The following is a 17,097-nucleotide window of genomic DNA, read 5'->3' on the forward strand; positions in this document are numbered from 1 at the left end:
GCAGAGGGAGAAGCAGGCTCCTTGCAGGAAGCCCAATGTGGGACTCGATCCGGAGACTCCAGAATCACACCCTGGGCAGAAGGCAGATGCTCAACCGCCGAACCACTCAGGCATCCCTGCTTTTTCCTTTTTCAAAGCTTTTTTATGTCTTGTTTTTCTTTTTGTCCTCAAACTCCATGAAACATGTGAGACAGGTATTATGGTTTTCCTTTTGTGTTCTTAGGAAGTGAAGACAGAGGAGCAAAAGACTTTCTGACATCTAACACCAATTTGTGTTTGGTGCATTAAGTTTGCATATCTAGTCCTTGACAACCTAGTACTTAGCGTACAGTTCTCATAGCTGGTGAGGCCTGGGCTGTGTTCTCCCAGTTCAGAAATTCCTTCTGAGTTGAAAATCAAGGCAAATCAGCTGTATAGGAATCAAGAAATACAAGGAACATTCCCTTTTTTAAAAAGAAAGATAAAGGCCCCCCGGGTGGCTCAGTCGGTTAAGCATCTGCCTTCAGCTCAAGGGTCCTGAGATAGAGCCCCTTGTTCTAAGGCTCCCTGCTCAGCGGGGAATCTGCTCCTTCCTCTCCCTCTGCCCCTCCCCCTGCTCATGCACACACACTCTCTCTCTCTTTCAAATAAATAAATAAAAATTTTTTAAAAGAAAAATAAAAATACTTCCATCAACTTTTTACCTCACTACTCTTATAGTTGTTCTACAAATATTATTGAGCACCTGCTCTGTGTTCAGCAGTGTTCTAGGTCTTGGAGCTATAGCTAGATAAAAACCCATGCCCTTAAGGATCTTGTCTGTGAGACAGGTGTGATAGTGGGTGGGAAAATAAAAAACAAAGAAAGTAGATAAGTTGTGTAATGTATTAGAAGGTGCAAATAGGATCACCAAGTACAATTGTACAAGGTACTCACCACTCAACTCCATGTTCGAAGGTGCCATGAGATTTTGGACCTAAGCAACTGTAGATGGAACTGCCACTAAGTACGATGAGAAAGGCCTCAGGAAAGATCAGGAGTTGTTTGTTTGCTATTTAGCTGTAAATTGAAGTATAATATACACATAGAAAAGTGCATGTAATGTAAATGTGCAGCAACAAACCTTCACAAATTGAGCACATCTGTGCAACTAGCATCGATAACAAGTAAACAGAATATTACCACCTGAGAAACCCTACACATGTTCTCTTCCAGTCATTAATGCCCTCCCCACTCCATGACTTTTAATAGCATTTATTAGTTTTGGCTAACTTTATATTTCATATAACTGGAGCCATACAACAAAGGCTCTTTAATGTTTAGCCTATTTTGCTCAAATTATGTTTTTGAGATTCATTCATACCGTATGTAGTTTAGGCTAGCTTGTTCACTTTCACTACTGAACTGTAGCACATAGTATGAATATACCACAATTCATTTGCTCACTAACGGGCATTTGGGTAGTTTGCAGTATTTAGTTATTACAAACACCACTGCCAAGAAGATCCTAGTGTCCATCGTTTAGTGGACAAATGTAAACATGTATGTTAGGTATTCATCTAGGAGCAGAATTGCTGGGCCATTGTGTGTGTGTGTGTTAAGATTCGGTAGACTTCGGGATCCCTGGGTGGTGCAGCGGTTGAGCGCCTGCCTTTGGCCCAGGATGTGATCCTGGAGTCCCGGGATCGAGTCCCACATCAGGCTCCCTGCATGGAGCCTGCATCTCCCTCTGCCTGTTTCTCTGTCTCTCTCTCTCTCTCTGTCTCTCATGAATGAATAAATAAAATATTTAAATTAAAAAAAGAGAGAGAGAGAATTTGGTAGACCTCACCAAAAAGTTCATCCAGAACTAAGTTATATTCCACCAGCAGTGTATGAGAAGAATGTAGTTTTGATGTGTTAAGTAAAATGTCTACTTCATGCAGTACAATCAGATATACCGAGTATGGGATCTCTGGGTGGCGCAGCGGTTTGGTGCCTGCCTTTGGCCCAGGACGCGATCCTGGAGATCCAGGATCGAATCCCACGTCGGGCTCCCGGTGCTTGGAGCCTGCTTCTCCCTCTGCCTGTGTCTCTGCCTCTCTCTCTCTCTCTGTGTGACTATCATAAATAAATAAAAATTAAAAAAAAAAAAGATATACCGAGTACATTGCAAAGAAGCACACCAAAATATTTGAAAATGATTTCACTATGTGCCTACAAAATGGAAATAAAGGAGCTAAGACTTATTAGCATCATAGGCTCTGGTGAAGAAATTTAATGGTAGTCAAATACACCAAAAATAATAATCCTACATAATGCTAACCAGGTAATATAATGAAAATGGTGGATCATTTATAAAGGAAAACATAAAATACTGAGTATTAACCCTAATGTTGGATGTGTGTGATCTTTATAGTATATCATAAAACTTTATGGTCATTATAAAGCCATTTCTTTTTTTGTTCTTATAAAGCCATTTCAAAAAAAAAAAAAAAAACATTTCAATAGACATATATGGCTCCAAGGAGGAAGGCAAATTATTACATATGTATATTTTTTAAACTTGACAAGATTATTTAAATTTTTTTAAATATGTGAAAGAGAATGTTAAAGATTATTATGGAAAATTAAAGCACTTAGATATTGAGATATATTATCATGTAATATTGACAGAATGTTACAGAACAGCACAAAAATTGAACAGTGTCCCAGATCAAATAGATTATTATAGATACACTAATATGTCACAGTGTAAGAAGCAACATAGTGCAGAGTGCAGAGAAAATAACACTGAAAGAATCTTTGAGCCTAAGCTTTATGATAAATGCTTTATATTTGTCCTTCATTAATACTGTGAACAACCCACTAAATTCAATATTATCATTCCCCATTTTGCAGATGAAGAACTAAGTTTCAGAAAAATAGCTTGCTCAGTACCCCAAAGATTCTTCCAGTGAGGGAGATGGGCCCCAGGGCCATCTGATTTCATAGGCCAGGGGAAGGAGAATAGATTGAAGGATACAGTTTATAACCAGTAGACAACACAAAGGGTTAACTAACATTGGTAGCTCAAACAGAACGTAAGTTCTCAAACAGATAAGTGAACAAAGGGTCATTTCACACATAGGCAATAGCAAATAATATGCAATTGCAAGGGAGAGACTCAAATGGATTAGTAATCAAAGAATTGCAATTTGCAACAATTTTGCAGTATTATTTGATACCTTTTTAATTAGCAAAAATAATATTTATTTGATGAGGCCTATAATACATACATTTCCCTAAGATGGAAAAAGTAGTAAGAATGTTTGATATCTTTATCTGGGTGGTGGTTGGTTGCATAAGTGTATACACATGCCAAAATTCACCAACCTGTGCACTAAGATTTGTGCATATCACTGTATATACCTCAATAAAAAAGAAAAAAAAAGCACTTTAAAATATGATGAGTGGCAAAATCAGAGTTACTTGTGAGAAAATAAAAGTAGAAATAATTAGATGCTGCCAAGGTTAAGGTTGGTTTCAAACATGTAGCATGGCTAGTATAAAGCATTGAACTCACAAATATGAAATTCAACTTCTCTTAAGAACCACAGCAAAGAGGGAGTTATGATCACTTGCATAATTCACAGTGGTCATTAATGTAAAAACAAAGCAGCTGCTCTGAGGAGCATAGTCACTACTGGTCTTAAAAATCAGAAACTTCTCCCAGGGGTCCATATGAAGGCCTATCACATGAAGTCATTAACTATGTCCTCAACAACACACCTAGAGTTATTAAGATAATGAGGTTCTGAGGGTTGCTTCCTATATAGTTTCTCAATAGAAGCCAGTGGAGTGATGCCAAAACATTGTTACACAAAAGCAGTTGTACCTTGGGACAGGCCTTATGGTTCAGTTTTGTTAAGTTTTTGATGCTTTTAGCTTACAGGAATAAAACTGAGAATCTAGGTCAGTGGTTCTCAACTGGGGAAACTTTGCCACCCAGAAGACATTTAGAAATGTTTGGAGACATTTTTGGTTGTCACAATGGGGAGGTGGCGGGGAAGCTGGGGCTAGAATCAACAGATAGAGGCTAGGGGTGCTGCTTAGCACTCTGCAATGCACAGGGCAGCCCACACAAAAAGCAGTTATCTAACCGAAAATGTCAACTATGCCAAGGTGGCAAAACTCTGGTCCAGAAGGACAAATGAAAAATATATATCATCGAGACCACATCCTGCAGAAACATTACCTGTCGCAACTAGCTTGGACAAAAAAGGACGAAGTATTGGTCCATTTATACAAGGGGAATGGGGGGGGGGTGTGCAGATGTGGTAATTATGGCACAATAATCCCTAGAAGACAGGACTAGCACGGGGAAGTATGCTAGCAAGAACTGCCTTGTAAGATAATGGGTAGGTCTTTGAGTGTTGATGCCCCCCCAACCCCCACCATACTAATTGTATGAAACTAGTGAGTCCATATCTCTGGAATTCTCTGATTTGGCAGATTCCTCCTCCATGTAGACGGGTCCATAGGAGGAATTGAGTCTCCGGAGAGCTACATCCATTCCCTCATTTGTGTGCTTATCACATTCTGTTCTTTACACTCTTTGTTTGCTGGCTTAGTGGTAAGCCAAAATGAGAGCATCCAAGCAGCATCTAAGTCACTGTTCTTGCCAATTTTTTAGTTTTAACCAGACTTTGAAGTCTGGCCTGGCTGAGCAATGGATGCAGTTGACTACCAATGTCGGGAAGTCCCTTTCTCTCCGTCTGTGGGCAGTGATTCTCTATGGTTCACATCTTCCCAACTTTGCCCCGAGACACAGCAAGAGAGAGAGCTTTCTTCTCTTAGTTCTAATTTGGAAAATCCCTGGGAGTGTCTTTGGACCAGCTTCCATCACTTGTCCACGGCATGATGATTGTGTTTGCACACAGGCCAGTAGGGAAAGAAGCAGTTCTGAAAAGAGTGGGATATTCTACTGAGTAAAAGGACAGGTACTAAGCAGCCAAGACAAACAGATATCCAGCACTCTGGGAAAATGTGTCAACTTTTTCCAGACTTTTTATTTTGAAATTATTTCAAACTTATGGAAGAGTTTTAAGAATGGCACAAAAAGTGGCAGTAGGTCTCCATCAGACCAAATTATCAGTCAACATTTTATCACATTTGCACTCCCTCCCCCCTGCCTGCGTATGTGTAATTTTTTTCTGAATGATTTAAGAATAAAGTTACACTGTTTATCCTTAAATAATTGATCGGATATCTCCTAAGATCAAAGTTATCCCTTATAACCATATTACAATGATCACATTTAGAACATTTAACATTGAACCTCTACTGTTGCATAATGTACTGTCTAGTTGTCCCATTAATGCCGTTTACAACAACTTTTCCTCTTGACACAGGATGACACACTACATTTAGTTGTTATGACTGCTTAATCTCCTTTCCTTAGAAACAGTTCTTCAGCCTTTCTTTGGCATTCATCCTGTCAACATTTTTGAAAAGTATGGGCCAGATATTTTATAGAATGTCCCCCCATTTCGGTTTGCCTCATGCTTCCTCATGATTAGATCTAAGGATGTATTTTTGGCAGGAATACTACCCAGTGGTGTGCTGGAGCCAGCTAGTACCAGTGGTGAGAGCCAGTTCTCACATCTCTTCCCAGCAGCATGTTCTGTGATGTCATATTGATAGTTTGAAATCAGCTGTAGGGAGAGTATGTGGACCATGAATATCAACAAATGCTACAAACGAGGGATCATCCTCCCCCCACCCCCCGCCCCCGGCATTTTGATTGTGAAACATTTACATTTACCAACACAGCCATGTAGATGAGTGAAGTTGTGTCCTCCTCAGTGAATACTCTGAGGAGGCACATGATGCTGGTCTGTCCAGTTATTGGTGATATCTCATCACTTGATTAAGATTGTATCTGTAAGGGGCACCTGGATGGTGCAGTCATTTGGGTGACAGACTCTTGGTTTTGGCTTAGGTCATGATCTCAGGGTCATGGGACCCTCATATTGGGCTCAGTGCTTGGTGCAGAGTCCTCTTGGGTTTCTTTCTCCCTCTGCCCTCCCCACTCTATGCATGCTCTCTTTTTCTCTCTCAAATAAATAAATAAATCTTTAAAAAAAAAAAAAGATTGTATGTCAGATTTCTCTGTTGAAAAATTACCACTTCCCCCTTATCATTAAACTTCCTCTATAAAGAGATACTTCGTAATTATATAAATACCCTGTCCCGTTTCTCACCAAGCTCTCACACAATAGATTTTATTTATTGAAAACTATTACCTGGATAATTAGTACTATGATAATTATAAATGATAATTTTCTCTTCCTCTCATGTCTTATACATTTATTTGTTGGTTTTCTATAAGCTACCGTTTTTAATAGACTTAACCCTAGAATAGCTAGATAATTAGTTATACACTTGGAAACAAATCAACTTCCCCCAACAGTTTGTCAGGTAGTTCCAATCCTAAGTGTTTGTGAGCAAGTAATTCATGTCCATTGTTGTGCAGAATGAGTTTCCAAGAAGTACTACATCAATACAGAAAAAGCAGATGGATCTTCAGAAATAATTTTCCCCTGGGACGCCTGGGTGGCTCAGTGGTTTAGTGCCGCTTTCGGCCCAGGGCGTGATCCTGGAGACCCGGGATAGAGTCCCACATCAGGCTCCCTGCATGGAGTCTGCTTCTCCCTCTGCCTGTGTCTCTGCCTCAATCTCTCTCTCTCTCTCTCTCTGTGCCTCTCATGAATAAATAAATAAGATCTTTTTTAAAAAATAATTTTTCCATTCTAAGTGTTTATGTGTGATAATAACTTACCCATCCCGTCAACAGGAAAGGTGGCATTTGGAGTCATTTTTCAGTCTTATCCGATTCTAGCTTTTATCAAGAGCATACTTTTGGAAGATTCCTGGTGAGAGATTTACACTGGAGCCAGAAAACTAACTAGTACACAGTGGAATGGAAAGAGCACTGGACAAGAAGCACCAAGTCACAGTCCGCTGTGGAATTGGGTAGTACACTTCATGTCCCCAATTCTTGATGCCATCATCTTTAAAATAATAGGAGCCGTATTTTCACTAAATTCCCTTTCTTTTTTTAAAAAAAGATTTTATTTATTTATTCATGAGAGACACGGAGAGAGGCAGAGACACAGGCAGAGGGAGAAGCAGGCTCTATGCAGGGAGCCTGACGTGGGACTTGATCCCAGGTCTCCAGGATCATACCCTGGGCTGAAGGCGGCGCTAAACCGCTGAGTCACCCAGGCTGCCCCACTAAATTCCCTTTCAAACTCTAAAACTTTCTTTTATTCTCTTCTACTTATGACTCAAAACCTAGAGTGTACCTCATTAGCAAGATGTCTTGGTCAACTGAGCTAACAAGCCAAGGGCAAAAATAAGATGTCTGACACAGAGCCTGAACCTAGTGACCTAGGGACTGAATCTATAAAGAAGCTAAATTAGCCATGAGGCTAGAGCACCTTGATACTTGACTTGATACTGTTTCATATCACCCTTGTGCATTGGGCCACATCATCCGACTCACTTCTCTGCTCCCTTTGTTTATCCCTGACCGTCATGGAAACCCATGAAGGATCCTGTTACCTCCCTCTCTGACTAGATCCTTCTCTCAAGTGTTAGCTTGCCCGGTACCTATAAGGTTACCTCTGTTGCCATGGTAATAAGTAAAAGAAATCTTCCATCCTAGGATAGACAGCAATTTCTAAAGAACTTTTTCACTTTGGGCATGAAATTCTGGAGTTCTGTATATGTCTTAATTAAATTTCACCATACGAAATTGCTGAGAACCAGGCAAATAGTATTATTTTTGCTTGATCCTTTGTTTGGTGAGCTTCGTGTGCAAGTCAAGTAACCTTGGCAATCAGTATTAGAATTCAAAATATGTTGCCTTGGATTTCCAGAACAGAGGTTAAGAGGAAGGTGAGGTAGGGGCTGAGGTATATAAAAGAATGTAAGACTTGGCCAAACCATGCATTCTCTTGTCTCCATGGAACAAGAGTTCGGTCAGCCCCACCCCTCCACCCCACCACCCCACCACCCCACCACCCCACCATCACCCTCCTCCACCAGTATTGCTTTGGGGCAACTTGCACAGGTGAAAAAAAAACCCATAGGTGGGTTGTAGATTTGCCTCCCCACCCTATGGAGCTGTCTGAGCCTGGCATTTTTCATGCTTCAGCTCCTCATTTCAGCATTTTTAATATTTAATGACCCTTCTAAGGTAGAGAATTATTTGGCAACGTTCTTAAGAGTTTCTGTCTGAGGCCTTTTTATCTACTGGATTTCCATTTGCTAAATTGCAAAGTTGGTGTCTCAAAATTATTGTTTGGATGACTCACCTCAGGTTCTGATGAGGCAAAGGGGGTCATAGGGGGGCCAGAAGAGTTGGCAGTCATTTTCAATATATTTAATTTCTCTGTAGTTATTTTAATATCCAAGGCAATCCATTTTTTTCCTCTTTTGTAAGATTTTTAGACAAACTGGACTTTAAGTTTGGACATAATTTCAAACTCAAAGATGTTTTTGAGTGTTCCTCCCTGTTTCCTGCCTCCCTCTGCATGATTTTTTGTTTGTTTGTTTTTTTCCTTTGAGCATAAAAATTTAACCTTTGTAAAATTTAGCCTTGATTAACACCCATCTCACCTGCCGGATTAACTGCTTCAATATTTTTCACCAAATTAGGAAACCACTGTCTCTTGCCTGAAAGACAGAGGCCAATTGATTCTTAAAATCAACCTGGCTTCTCTTTGATTTTATAATCTGTTTCTAGAGATTAGAAGCAAGCTTGGAATTCCAAGCTCTGGGCCTGTCAGCTTTTAAAGCAAAAAACTGGAGCAGACCCGTTGCCTTGGGTTTCAGAAGGGAAACTTTGATTGTCACAGGATGAAATTCCTTTGTTTTCATTTTGTAATATAAGGGAAATGCAGATAGTGATCACAGCTGACATTGTAATGCCCTTGGGTTTTTTGGTTTGTTTATTTTATTTTATGGCTTTTAGAGGAATTATTGTTATTAGTGCATTTTGGTTTGTTTTTGAGAACCCTTGCCAAATCACTTGGAAAGGTGAGAGAAAAGTATAATACTTTCAGAAATCCTCAGTGAGGTAAACTGCCTCTGTCAACCTACCTCGTGTGCATTTACTTAAAAACTACTTCATACTTACCATTGATACACTTGGTGTAACTAGAAAAACTCTTTAGCCTGAATTCAACAGGTAGAAGGGAGAAATAAAGAATTCAGTGCAATTTCTAGGCTCATGAGTTCCATGGTCTCAAACACTCTGTGCTTTCAAGTACTAATTTTTTTTTAATTTTTATTTATTTATGATAGTCACACAGAGAGAGAGAGAGAGAGGCAGAGACACAGGCAGAGGGAGAAGCAGGCTCCATGCACCAGGAGCCCGACACAGGATTCGATCCCAGGTCTCCAGGATTGCGCCCTGGGCCAAAGGCAGGTGCTAAACCGCTGTGCCACCCAGGGATCCCCTCAAGTACTAATTATACAACACGTAGGCAAGGTTATATGGAATTGTTTTCGTGTGTGTTAATGCTTACAAGGCAGCATATCACCAAATTTTTTTTACAAATTTTTGAAAAATAAAGAACCCTCTATACACTCATTGACTCACTGTTGTACTATATTACATGATGTGGCAATGGCATTAACATATATGATCATACTTGACAAAATAAATGAGGGCATGTGTGAGTATTATTGCTAGAGGCAATACTCCCTCCCCACATACTTATGCATCTTTACAGGCTACTGAAAAAGCATTCCTGTTTTCCAAAGCCCAGAATTCCTATTTGGGGGGTGGGGGGATCTTAAAGGATGAAAAAATAAAATAATGGGTAAAATGTAAATCAGAGTTCACCAAACTTCAGTAAAAAGGAACAGAATTTTGGTCTTCTCTAAGTATCTACTATAACTGATTCCTAAGGCTTTACATTTTATCACTAATTGTATAAATATTAATTCAACAATGTATCATTGATGCAGAAGTGAATTTATATTTTTAATAATAGTTGCATTGTGTGAATACCAAAACAAAACAAAACAAAACCATGTGGTGACACAGAAAAAAAAAAAAAATCTCAGGAAAACACCCAATAAACAAATCTAAGTACATCTTCAGAGCTTAAAAATGAACCTGTCGGGATGAAAATGATTCACTTGAGAAGCTGTCTGAATTTTCAGCCTCCAAGTCATTTGTGTTTCTTCCAGAATACTGCTCTCTGAACAAAATCCCCCCCTGCTAATTGAAGTACACCCGCGGGCACACACACACACACACACACACACACACACACACACACACTGTGGCTTTCCCTGAACCCTGGATGCGCCCCTCCACGCCCCCCCTTCCTTTCCCCTGTAATGGTATGATCTGCGTTTGATTGTAAACTGGAGGTGCCAAGCTGTGACAGCTTCCCCAACTCCACAGCCATTTGCTACAACCTAGGGCAGCCTGTGTTCAGTGATGCTTTTCTTTCCCCCCGACAGGGGCAAATCGAAGCCGACAGCGAAACCATCTTCAAGTTAGCAGCGCTTGTGTTACAGGTAAGAATCAACCAACTGCTTCTTGCCTGCGCCTTTTTTGTTTGTCGGTTTTTGTGAGCTGCCTGCAACTCTGAAACTTTCTCATGAGCCAGTGGCTGATAGATTTTTAAGCCAGCTGGTTGTTTGCCAAGGAAAAACGTGAGCCGTGGTTTTCTGCTTTAGCGTAACTTGCATGAGTTACAGTGTGATATTATAGGTCGCAAAGGAAAATGAAATTTAGACTCCTCTGGGGGAAAAGAATTTAGACCGTACTTCAGGAAAGGAGCTCTCGAATAGTTGGATTTGGGAAGCAGCAGTTGTTACAGCGGCTGTAATTTTCATTTAAGTTAAGTAACTTTTGTATACATTTTCTTGAAGTCAAGTGCAAGAGCCCCTTAATTCTTAAAGATGCTAGTAGCTGCAAAACCAAGTGTGTTCTGTGCTTATTTAAAAAGAGAAAACAAGTGGCATGCGTTGATTTACCTCTGTCTGGTTTAAAAGGTCTGTGTCCGGACTAAAAAGTGCTGCTCGAATAGACAAGCATTTATCACATAATCATAGAGACCTAAAGGAAGACATAATCATCTCTGCTTTTTCAGATATATTTGTCTCCTCTGTTAAGAAGTATTTCGTGGGTACTAATGTGTTCTCACCAATGCCACATTCTTCTCCGGGGCCCTAGAGAAAGTGTTCCTCAGTGGACATTCTTCCAAACAAAACTCAGGCACTTTAAGAGGGAAACGTGACCAAGAATGAAATTCATTCACTTAATTAACATAAATACATATTGATCATCTATCTTTCTTTTTTTATTTCAGGAAGCCAAAGGGGATTATAGCAGGTAATGGTTCCTTTTCTGATATTACTATGCAAAATAATCCAAGCTGAGCCCTAGCTGAATGCCGTTGCTTTAAATAACAATGGATGCAAACTCAAAAGAAAGTAGATCTCAAGGCGGGAGACTGAGATCTCTTCCCTCTTCAAATAGGGACCCATTCTTTTTATGAATGAATCCAGCAAGGACGCTTTCTTAGAATTTTTCAAGCCAGAGTGACAGTGAATTGTAAACAGAAGCCCTCCAAGGCTCTGTTATCTGTTAGCAAGATGAAGAAATCTCTAAAAAGCTTTGGTAGCCGTGCTGACTTTTTAAAATTTATAAACAATCCTGCGTTGGAAGAGTTATAACATATGCACAAAAAGATAAACTCCATCAGCTGCTTAGTTAAGGGATTAATAGGGGCTTTCTTTTTGCAGCTGCCCTAAAGGGGCCTCCCTCTTCAGACACTTGACCTAACAGTTGTATTGTTGCCACTGGGACACTTACTGGTTCTAACTGCCTAACTGGCCACCTCATCAGAATGTTTATATTTGAATTCATGCTCTACCTGCACCTTTCTGCCCTTTTAATGCAGCAGTTGTAGTTGGAGGAATCGAAACGGTTCAAGGTGGAGGCAAGGCCCCCAATTAGAAGCAGCCCACAGGCCAATGACCCATTGCAGGCCTCACCTCGACCATGTTAATGTTCCACTCCTGGTAAACTTTACCCGTAGATTATTTACAGACGACCTAGTACTCATTCCCAGCCAAGGTCTTGAATAGTATGCCCCTTAACAGACTGATAAGCGAATAATGCCTTCCAAGCTTGCAAACGTCCAGTCAGGGCTCACTACTTCACCTCAGAAACTCCAGATCCTCTCACCTGCCTGTTCAGTTTGGTAAAATGACTGCAGAGTCCACTTCGCACACCACAATCCACCTCGTGAGCATCATTCATTAGCTTTGTTCTTGTGCCATGCTATTTTTTAAAAATGTGCATTTAAGTTAGGAAATATGCTTTGAAGGAATCAGGAAAATCTATAAACACCATCTTTTTTTAATTAAAAGAAAGTGTTGGGATAAAAGGAAGATACAGTAGTTTCTAGATCCTTGACATCATGCTGGTGTGTTCTCCGCTCTTGGCTTTCCTGGAGGAGCCCTATTTCCTAGGAAGATCAGATATGCAAGGAATGTCATCATGGAGGGTGGTGTCTGAAGTTGATTTATAAACGAGGGCTTTCAGGCCCAACCTGACCCTCTGCAGTCTGTGAACTGCTAACCCTTCCTCCCCATTTTCTCCCCACCAGCCATGTGATGGACACTCTGGAAACCTCATTTGCTCATTAGGATAATGGCCCTTACCCCTAGATTAATGGGTGTAGATTGGGAGATCAAATGTATGTAAACATTGCCCAGGGCAGTTTCTGGCACTTGTAGCAAGCTCTCTGTACACTTTGGCTATTATTATCAATTATTCTAGTATCATTATTGCCCTCCTCATTATCATCATCCTCTCCTGTCTCTTGGCAGCCTCTGAAAAGACTTTTGGGAGTAAGGTGGTCCGAAGAAGTTGAATAGTGTATAAAGGAAACATTGATATCACAAAGCTTCCTTAGGGAAGATCTCTTGCCAATGACCAAAGGCTCAGAATAGACGGTCCTTGCGTAGTCCAGACCTTTTAGCCCTAAGACTTCAAACTTGGCAAATTAGTCTAGCCAAGCCCAAACCAATCCTCTTCTTTAACTTTGCCTTGTGCCTGGTGGTTTCCTGAGTGATTAGTAGTCTAACTAGATGGAGGACACTGTTTTGAAATTGTCTAAACCACCCTGAGTCATAGAAGCAATGTGAGACTGGGCATCAGGAAACAAGCAGTGTGACCCTAAGTGAGCATTGCCCTTTCTGGACCTCAGCTTCCTTGTCTGTAAATTGGGATTCATGAAAATAGCAACTTGGCAAGATAGTTTTGAGGAGATGTATGATGTGATATGATACGGATTGTTTTGCCAGTGAATGTTTGTTATCGCGGAGGAGGGTGAAGGAAAGAATAAGGAACTGTGAACTTTTGCCATTGGGTTTATGATGAAGCAGAATTTTGATTCCTTGCTACCACCTACGCCCTCCCTGTGATGTGATCACTTCCTCCTACAAATGGGGAGAATATATTTTTCCTCCAAAATTTTATTACAAAACTAGTTTTAGAAAAATCCAGCGAAATGGGATACCTGGATGGCTCAGTGGTTTAGCCCCTGCCTTTGGCCCAGGGAGTGATCCTGGAGTCCTGGGATAGTGTCCCACATTGAGCTCCCTGCATGGAGCCTGCTTCTCCCTCTGCCTGAGTCTCTGCGCTCTCTCTCTCTCTCTCTCTCTCTGTCTCTCATGAACAAATAAATAAAATCTTTAAAAAAAAAAAAAGAAAAGAAAAATCCAGCAAAATAAAGTACCGTGAGGCAACATTGTATATTGGTTAGAACAAAGACACTAGAATCAGTCAGTCTTGCTCAGATCCCTGGTCTGCCACTTATTTACCTGTTCAATAATTCTGAACAGATTATTTAAACTGTCCAAGCCCTCCACTTCCTCATCTGTAGAATGGAACTTATGTTAATAGTATACACCCATAATATTGCTATGAACATTAAATGAATTAATTGCAAAGTGCGTAGAACAGTACCTACAGTCCCCACTTTAGTATTCATCATATTTAAAAAAAAATATATATATATATATATATTTATCTAAAAGAGAGAGAGAGCATGAGCTGGAGGGCAGAGGAGAAGCATAGGCAGAGGGAGAAGCATGCTCTCCACTGAGCAGGGAGTCCAATGTGGGACTTGATCTTAAGACTCTGAGATCATGAGCTGAGCTGAAGGCAGACGCTTAACTGACTGAGTCACTCAGATGCCCGTATTATTTCATCCTACTAATGGAATGATTTACCGCTACCACCATCCCCATTATTTCAAATATGAATTGTTTACCCTTTTTTTGGCTGGTATATAAATAATTCTGTGATGAACATCTTGGTGCCATTGGGATTGTGGTTATCTGTGTTTATTTTCTGACCTGATGTTTCTCAGGTGGAAACAAGCAGAGGGAAGTTCCTTAAAAAGGCAAAGTACAAAGTGCTGAAATGGAGCTTACACATTCTTGATACCACCACATTAAACCTATACAAACTTTGTAGCTTTATCCAGTAACATTTACTAAATGCCTAAAATGTGTCAGCCCCAGTCTAGGCACTGAGGATGCCGAGAAACATAGGCTAGGGCATCTCCTTCCAGGGAACTTGGCTTTCTATCAAGAATTACCACAGTGGCCATTACAAATCCTGCTTTTCTGTTGGTTTGCATGTTGGTGGCCGCAGCTCTTGGCTTTTAGAACTTCACTGAGTTTACTCAGTGAGGTTTAAACATTTTAACCTTAAAAAAATGTCCCCGAGTACCTTCCAAGACCAGAGCAATGTGGCTCTCTCAATTAAAACAGTGACTAACACGTAATTCTTTTTTTTTAAGAATTTATTTATTTATTTATTTATTTATTTATTTGACAGAGAGAGAGCCCGCAAGCAGGGGGAACAGGAGAGGGAGAAGCAGACTCCCCACTGAGCAAGGAGCCTGACATGGGGCTTGATCCCAGGGCCCTGGGATCATTATCTGAGCCTAAGGCAGATGCTTAACTAAGTCACCCAGGCACCCCAACAGCTACTTCTTATGGCTGTTCTGGTCCACCCACTCCTTGTGAATATCTCCCTTTTTCTCAAATTTAGCATTTCCAAAGCTGAACCCACCAGCATCCCAGCCCTCAGAGCAACTCCTCTTCCCTGTCTCCCCTTGCATGACATCACCTTTTTTTCTCTTGAATCACCTCTGAGGATTTCCCCTTCTCCCTCCCACCCGTCTCCTCCATCCATGGGTCAACTTCCTTGTTTCCTTCTCTTTATCAGTAGGCTTGCTCTCTCAGTCCTCATTCTCCTCCACACAAGCCGACTAGCTCTGAGTGTGTATAGTCTGTGTGAATGCCTTCAACATTATTTTCCAAGTCCATGCGTGATTCCACTCAATCCCCACCACAAATGTTATCACTGCCATTTAACAAATTACTAGATGAAAAATCAGGTCCGAAACAATGTCACACAACCAGTAAGCTTCCAGATCTTTTCTGATGCCATCACCCACAGCCACCTGCACAGAACCCTAGTTATCTATCTTCCCAAGACATAAATGTGATTGGTGTTGTTCACCTGCAAGAATCTCTTTACAGTTTCTCATTGCCCAAATGCCCACCTTCCAACACCCTACCTGGCATCACAGCACTACTTAATCTGTACTGTGTATTTTAATTTCCCATACTTTACTGTTTATACGTCTTAATATCTGTTCAGGCCTCTCTTCATTTCTCCAGGTACCTGTAGCATTTTCCCTTTGCGGCTTTGCTCAAACTCTTCTTCCTGGAATGCTTTAAAAACAACAATCCTCCCCTTCTTATTTAGCTTCCTGCCATGTTTCCTTAAGAGTATTTTAAGTGAACATTATCATAACCAGTAGGAAACCTTGCTCTCTGGAAGTTAATTATAATAGTAGAGTGGGGACTTTCATTCTCTTTAAATAGTTGACAGTCTGAATTTCCAAGTCAGCCTTTTAGCTGCAAAGATAACAAGCTGCTTGGGTTACACAACACAGACAACGCGGAGAATTCCTGAAAGCTGACACGGCGAGGAAGGAAGGCTTTATCACCGAGCCAGCCAGTGCAAATGAGTTTGTAAAAGCAAAGCTGTTTTTTTTTTTTTTTTTTCATTTTTCTTAAGATCCTGAAAGGTGGAAGTTACCAAATAACCATGTGATTAGGGCACTTCTGCTTCTAAGAAAAAGCGAGTGACAATTTACAATTCTGTGCTGGGTCAGAATGAACACATATTGTCACCCAGCTTCAAATGGGAAGGAATAATTCACAACTTACAGCTGTGCTACAAAATGCAGTCATTTCCCATGGGAAAGGACCTTGTGTGGCTGCCCTAGGAGTAGTTAATGAAGGGAGTAGGGGGGAGGGGAGAATCAAAGACTTTAAAGACTTTCCCACCTCATTCTTACATCTCTAGAGTACTTAAAGCTCTAAAATGTCCTTCCATTTCCAGAGCCTGTAAAATCAGTTACAGTTATAAAAATAGCAGCTCCCATGGGCTTGGTGCTACGTGGAGTCCTTACCTCAATGGGGAGGCAGTAGCGAAGACAGGAGCTCTAAAACGTAACTGCTTGGGTTCAAATCCAGGCCCAGATGCTTGCTGTATAACTCTGGCTAACTAACCTCTCTGGAGCCCAGTTTCTGGGTCTCAGGAACTATTCCATGGTAGTGTTATTGTTCCTGAAATGCATCACTGTCGCATCAACCCTGTGACAATTGGCGCTATTAGTATCCCCATCTTACAGATAGGGAAACTGAGTTTCAGGGTGAACAAGTGGCCTACTGTCTAAGTCACATAGCTAGGGGCACCTGGGTGGCTCAGTCAGTTGGGCGTCTGCCTTTGGCACAGGTCATGATCCCGGGACTGAGTCCCACGTTGGGCTCCCTGCTTAGCAGGGAGTCTGCTTCTCCCTCTCCTGCTCACCTCACTTTAGTGCTCTTCCGCTCTCTCTCAAATAAATGAACAAATAAATACATTTTTTTAAAAAGTCACATAGCTAGAAAGTGGCAGAATCAGGACTCCAAGCCTCAAGCTCTTTACTGTTGTCAGGAGTCTCCTATTTCATATTCTAGCACAAATTG

At 40.9% G+C, this 17,097-nt stretch overlaps 1 protein-coding gene across 6 annotated transcripts in view; it reads left to right on the top strand.

Moving 5' to 3' along the window:
• The window catches only part of FRMD4B (FERM domain containing 4B), a 321,458-nt gene that overhangs the window by 245,009 nt on the left and 59,352 nt on the right, over positions 1 to 17,097 (top strand). For all 6 annotated transcript variants that reach the window (XM_049097558.1, XM_049097557.1, XM_049097560.1 and 3 more), the window contains 2 exons: positions 10,486 to 10,542; positions 11,340 to 11,362. In XM_049097558.1, the coding sequence (XP_048953515.1) occupies positions 10,486 to 10,542; positions 11,340 to 11,362 (80 nt within the window). The remainder of the gene's footprint in view (positions 1 to 10,485; positions 10,543 to 11,339; positions 11,363 to 17,097) is intronic.

Source organism: Canis lupus, chromosome 20 (assembly GCF_003254725.2).
Source record: "Canis lupus dingo isolate Sandy chromosome 20, ASM325472v2, whole genome shotgun sequence".
NCBI classification, from domain to species: Eukaryota; Metazoa; Chordata; class Mammalia; order Carnivora; family Canidae; genus Canis; species Canis lupus.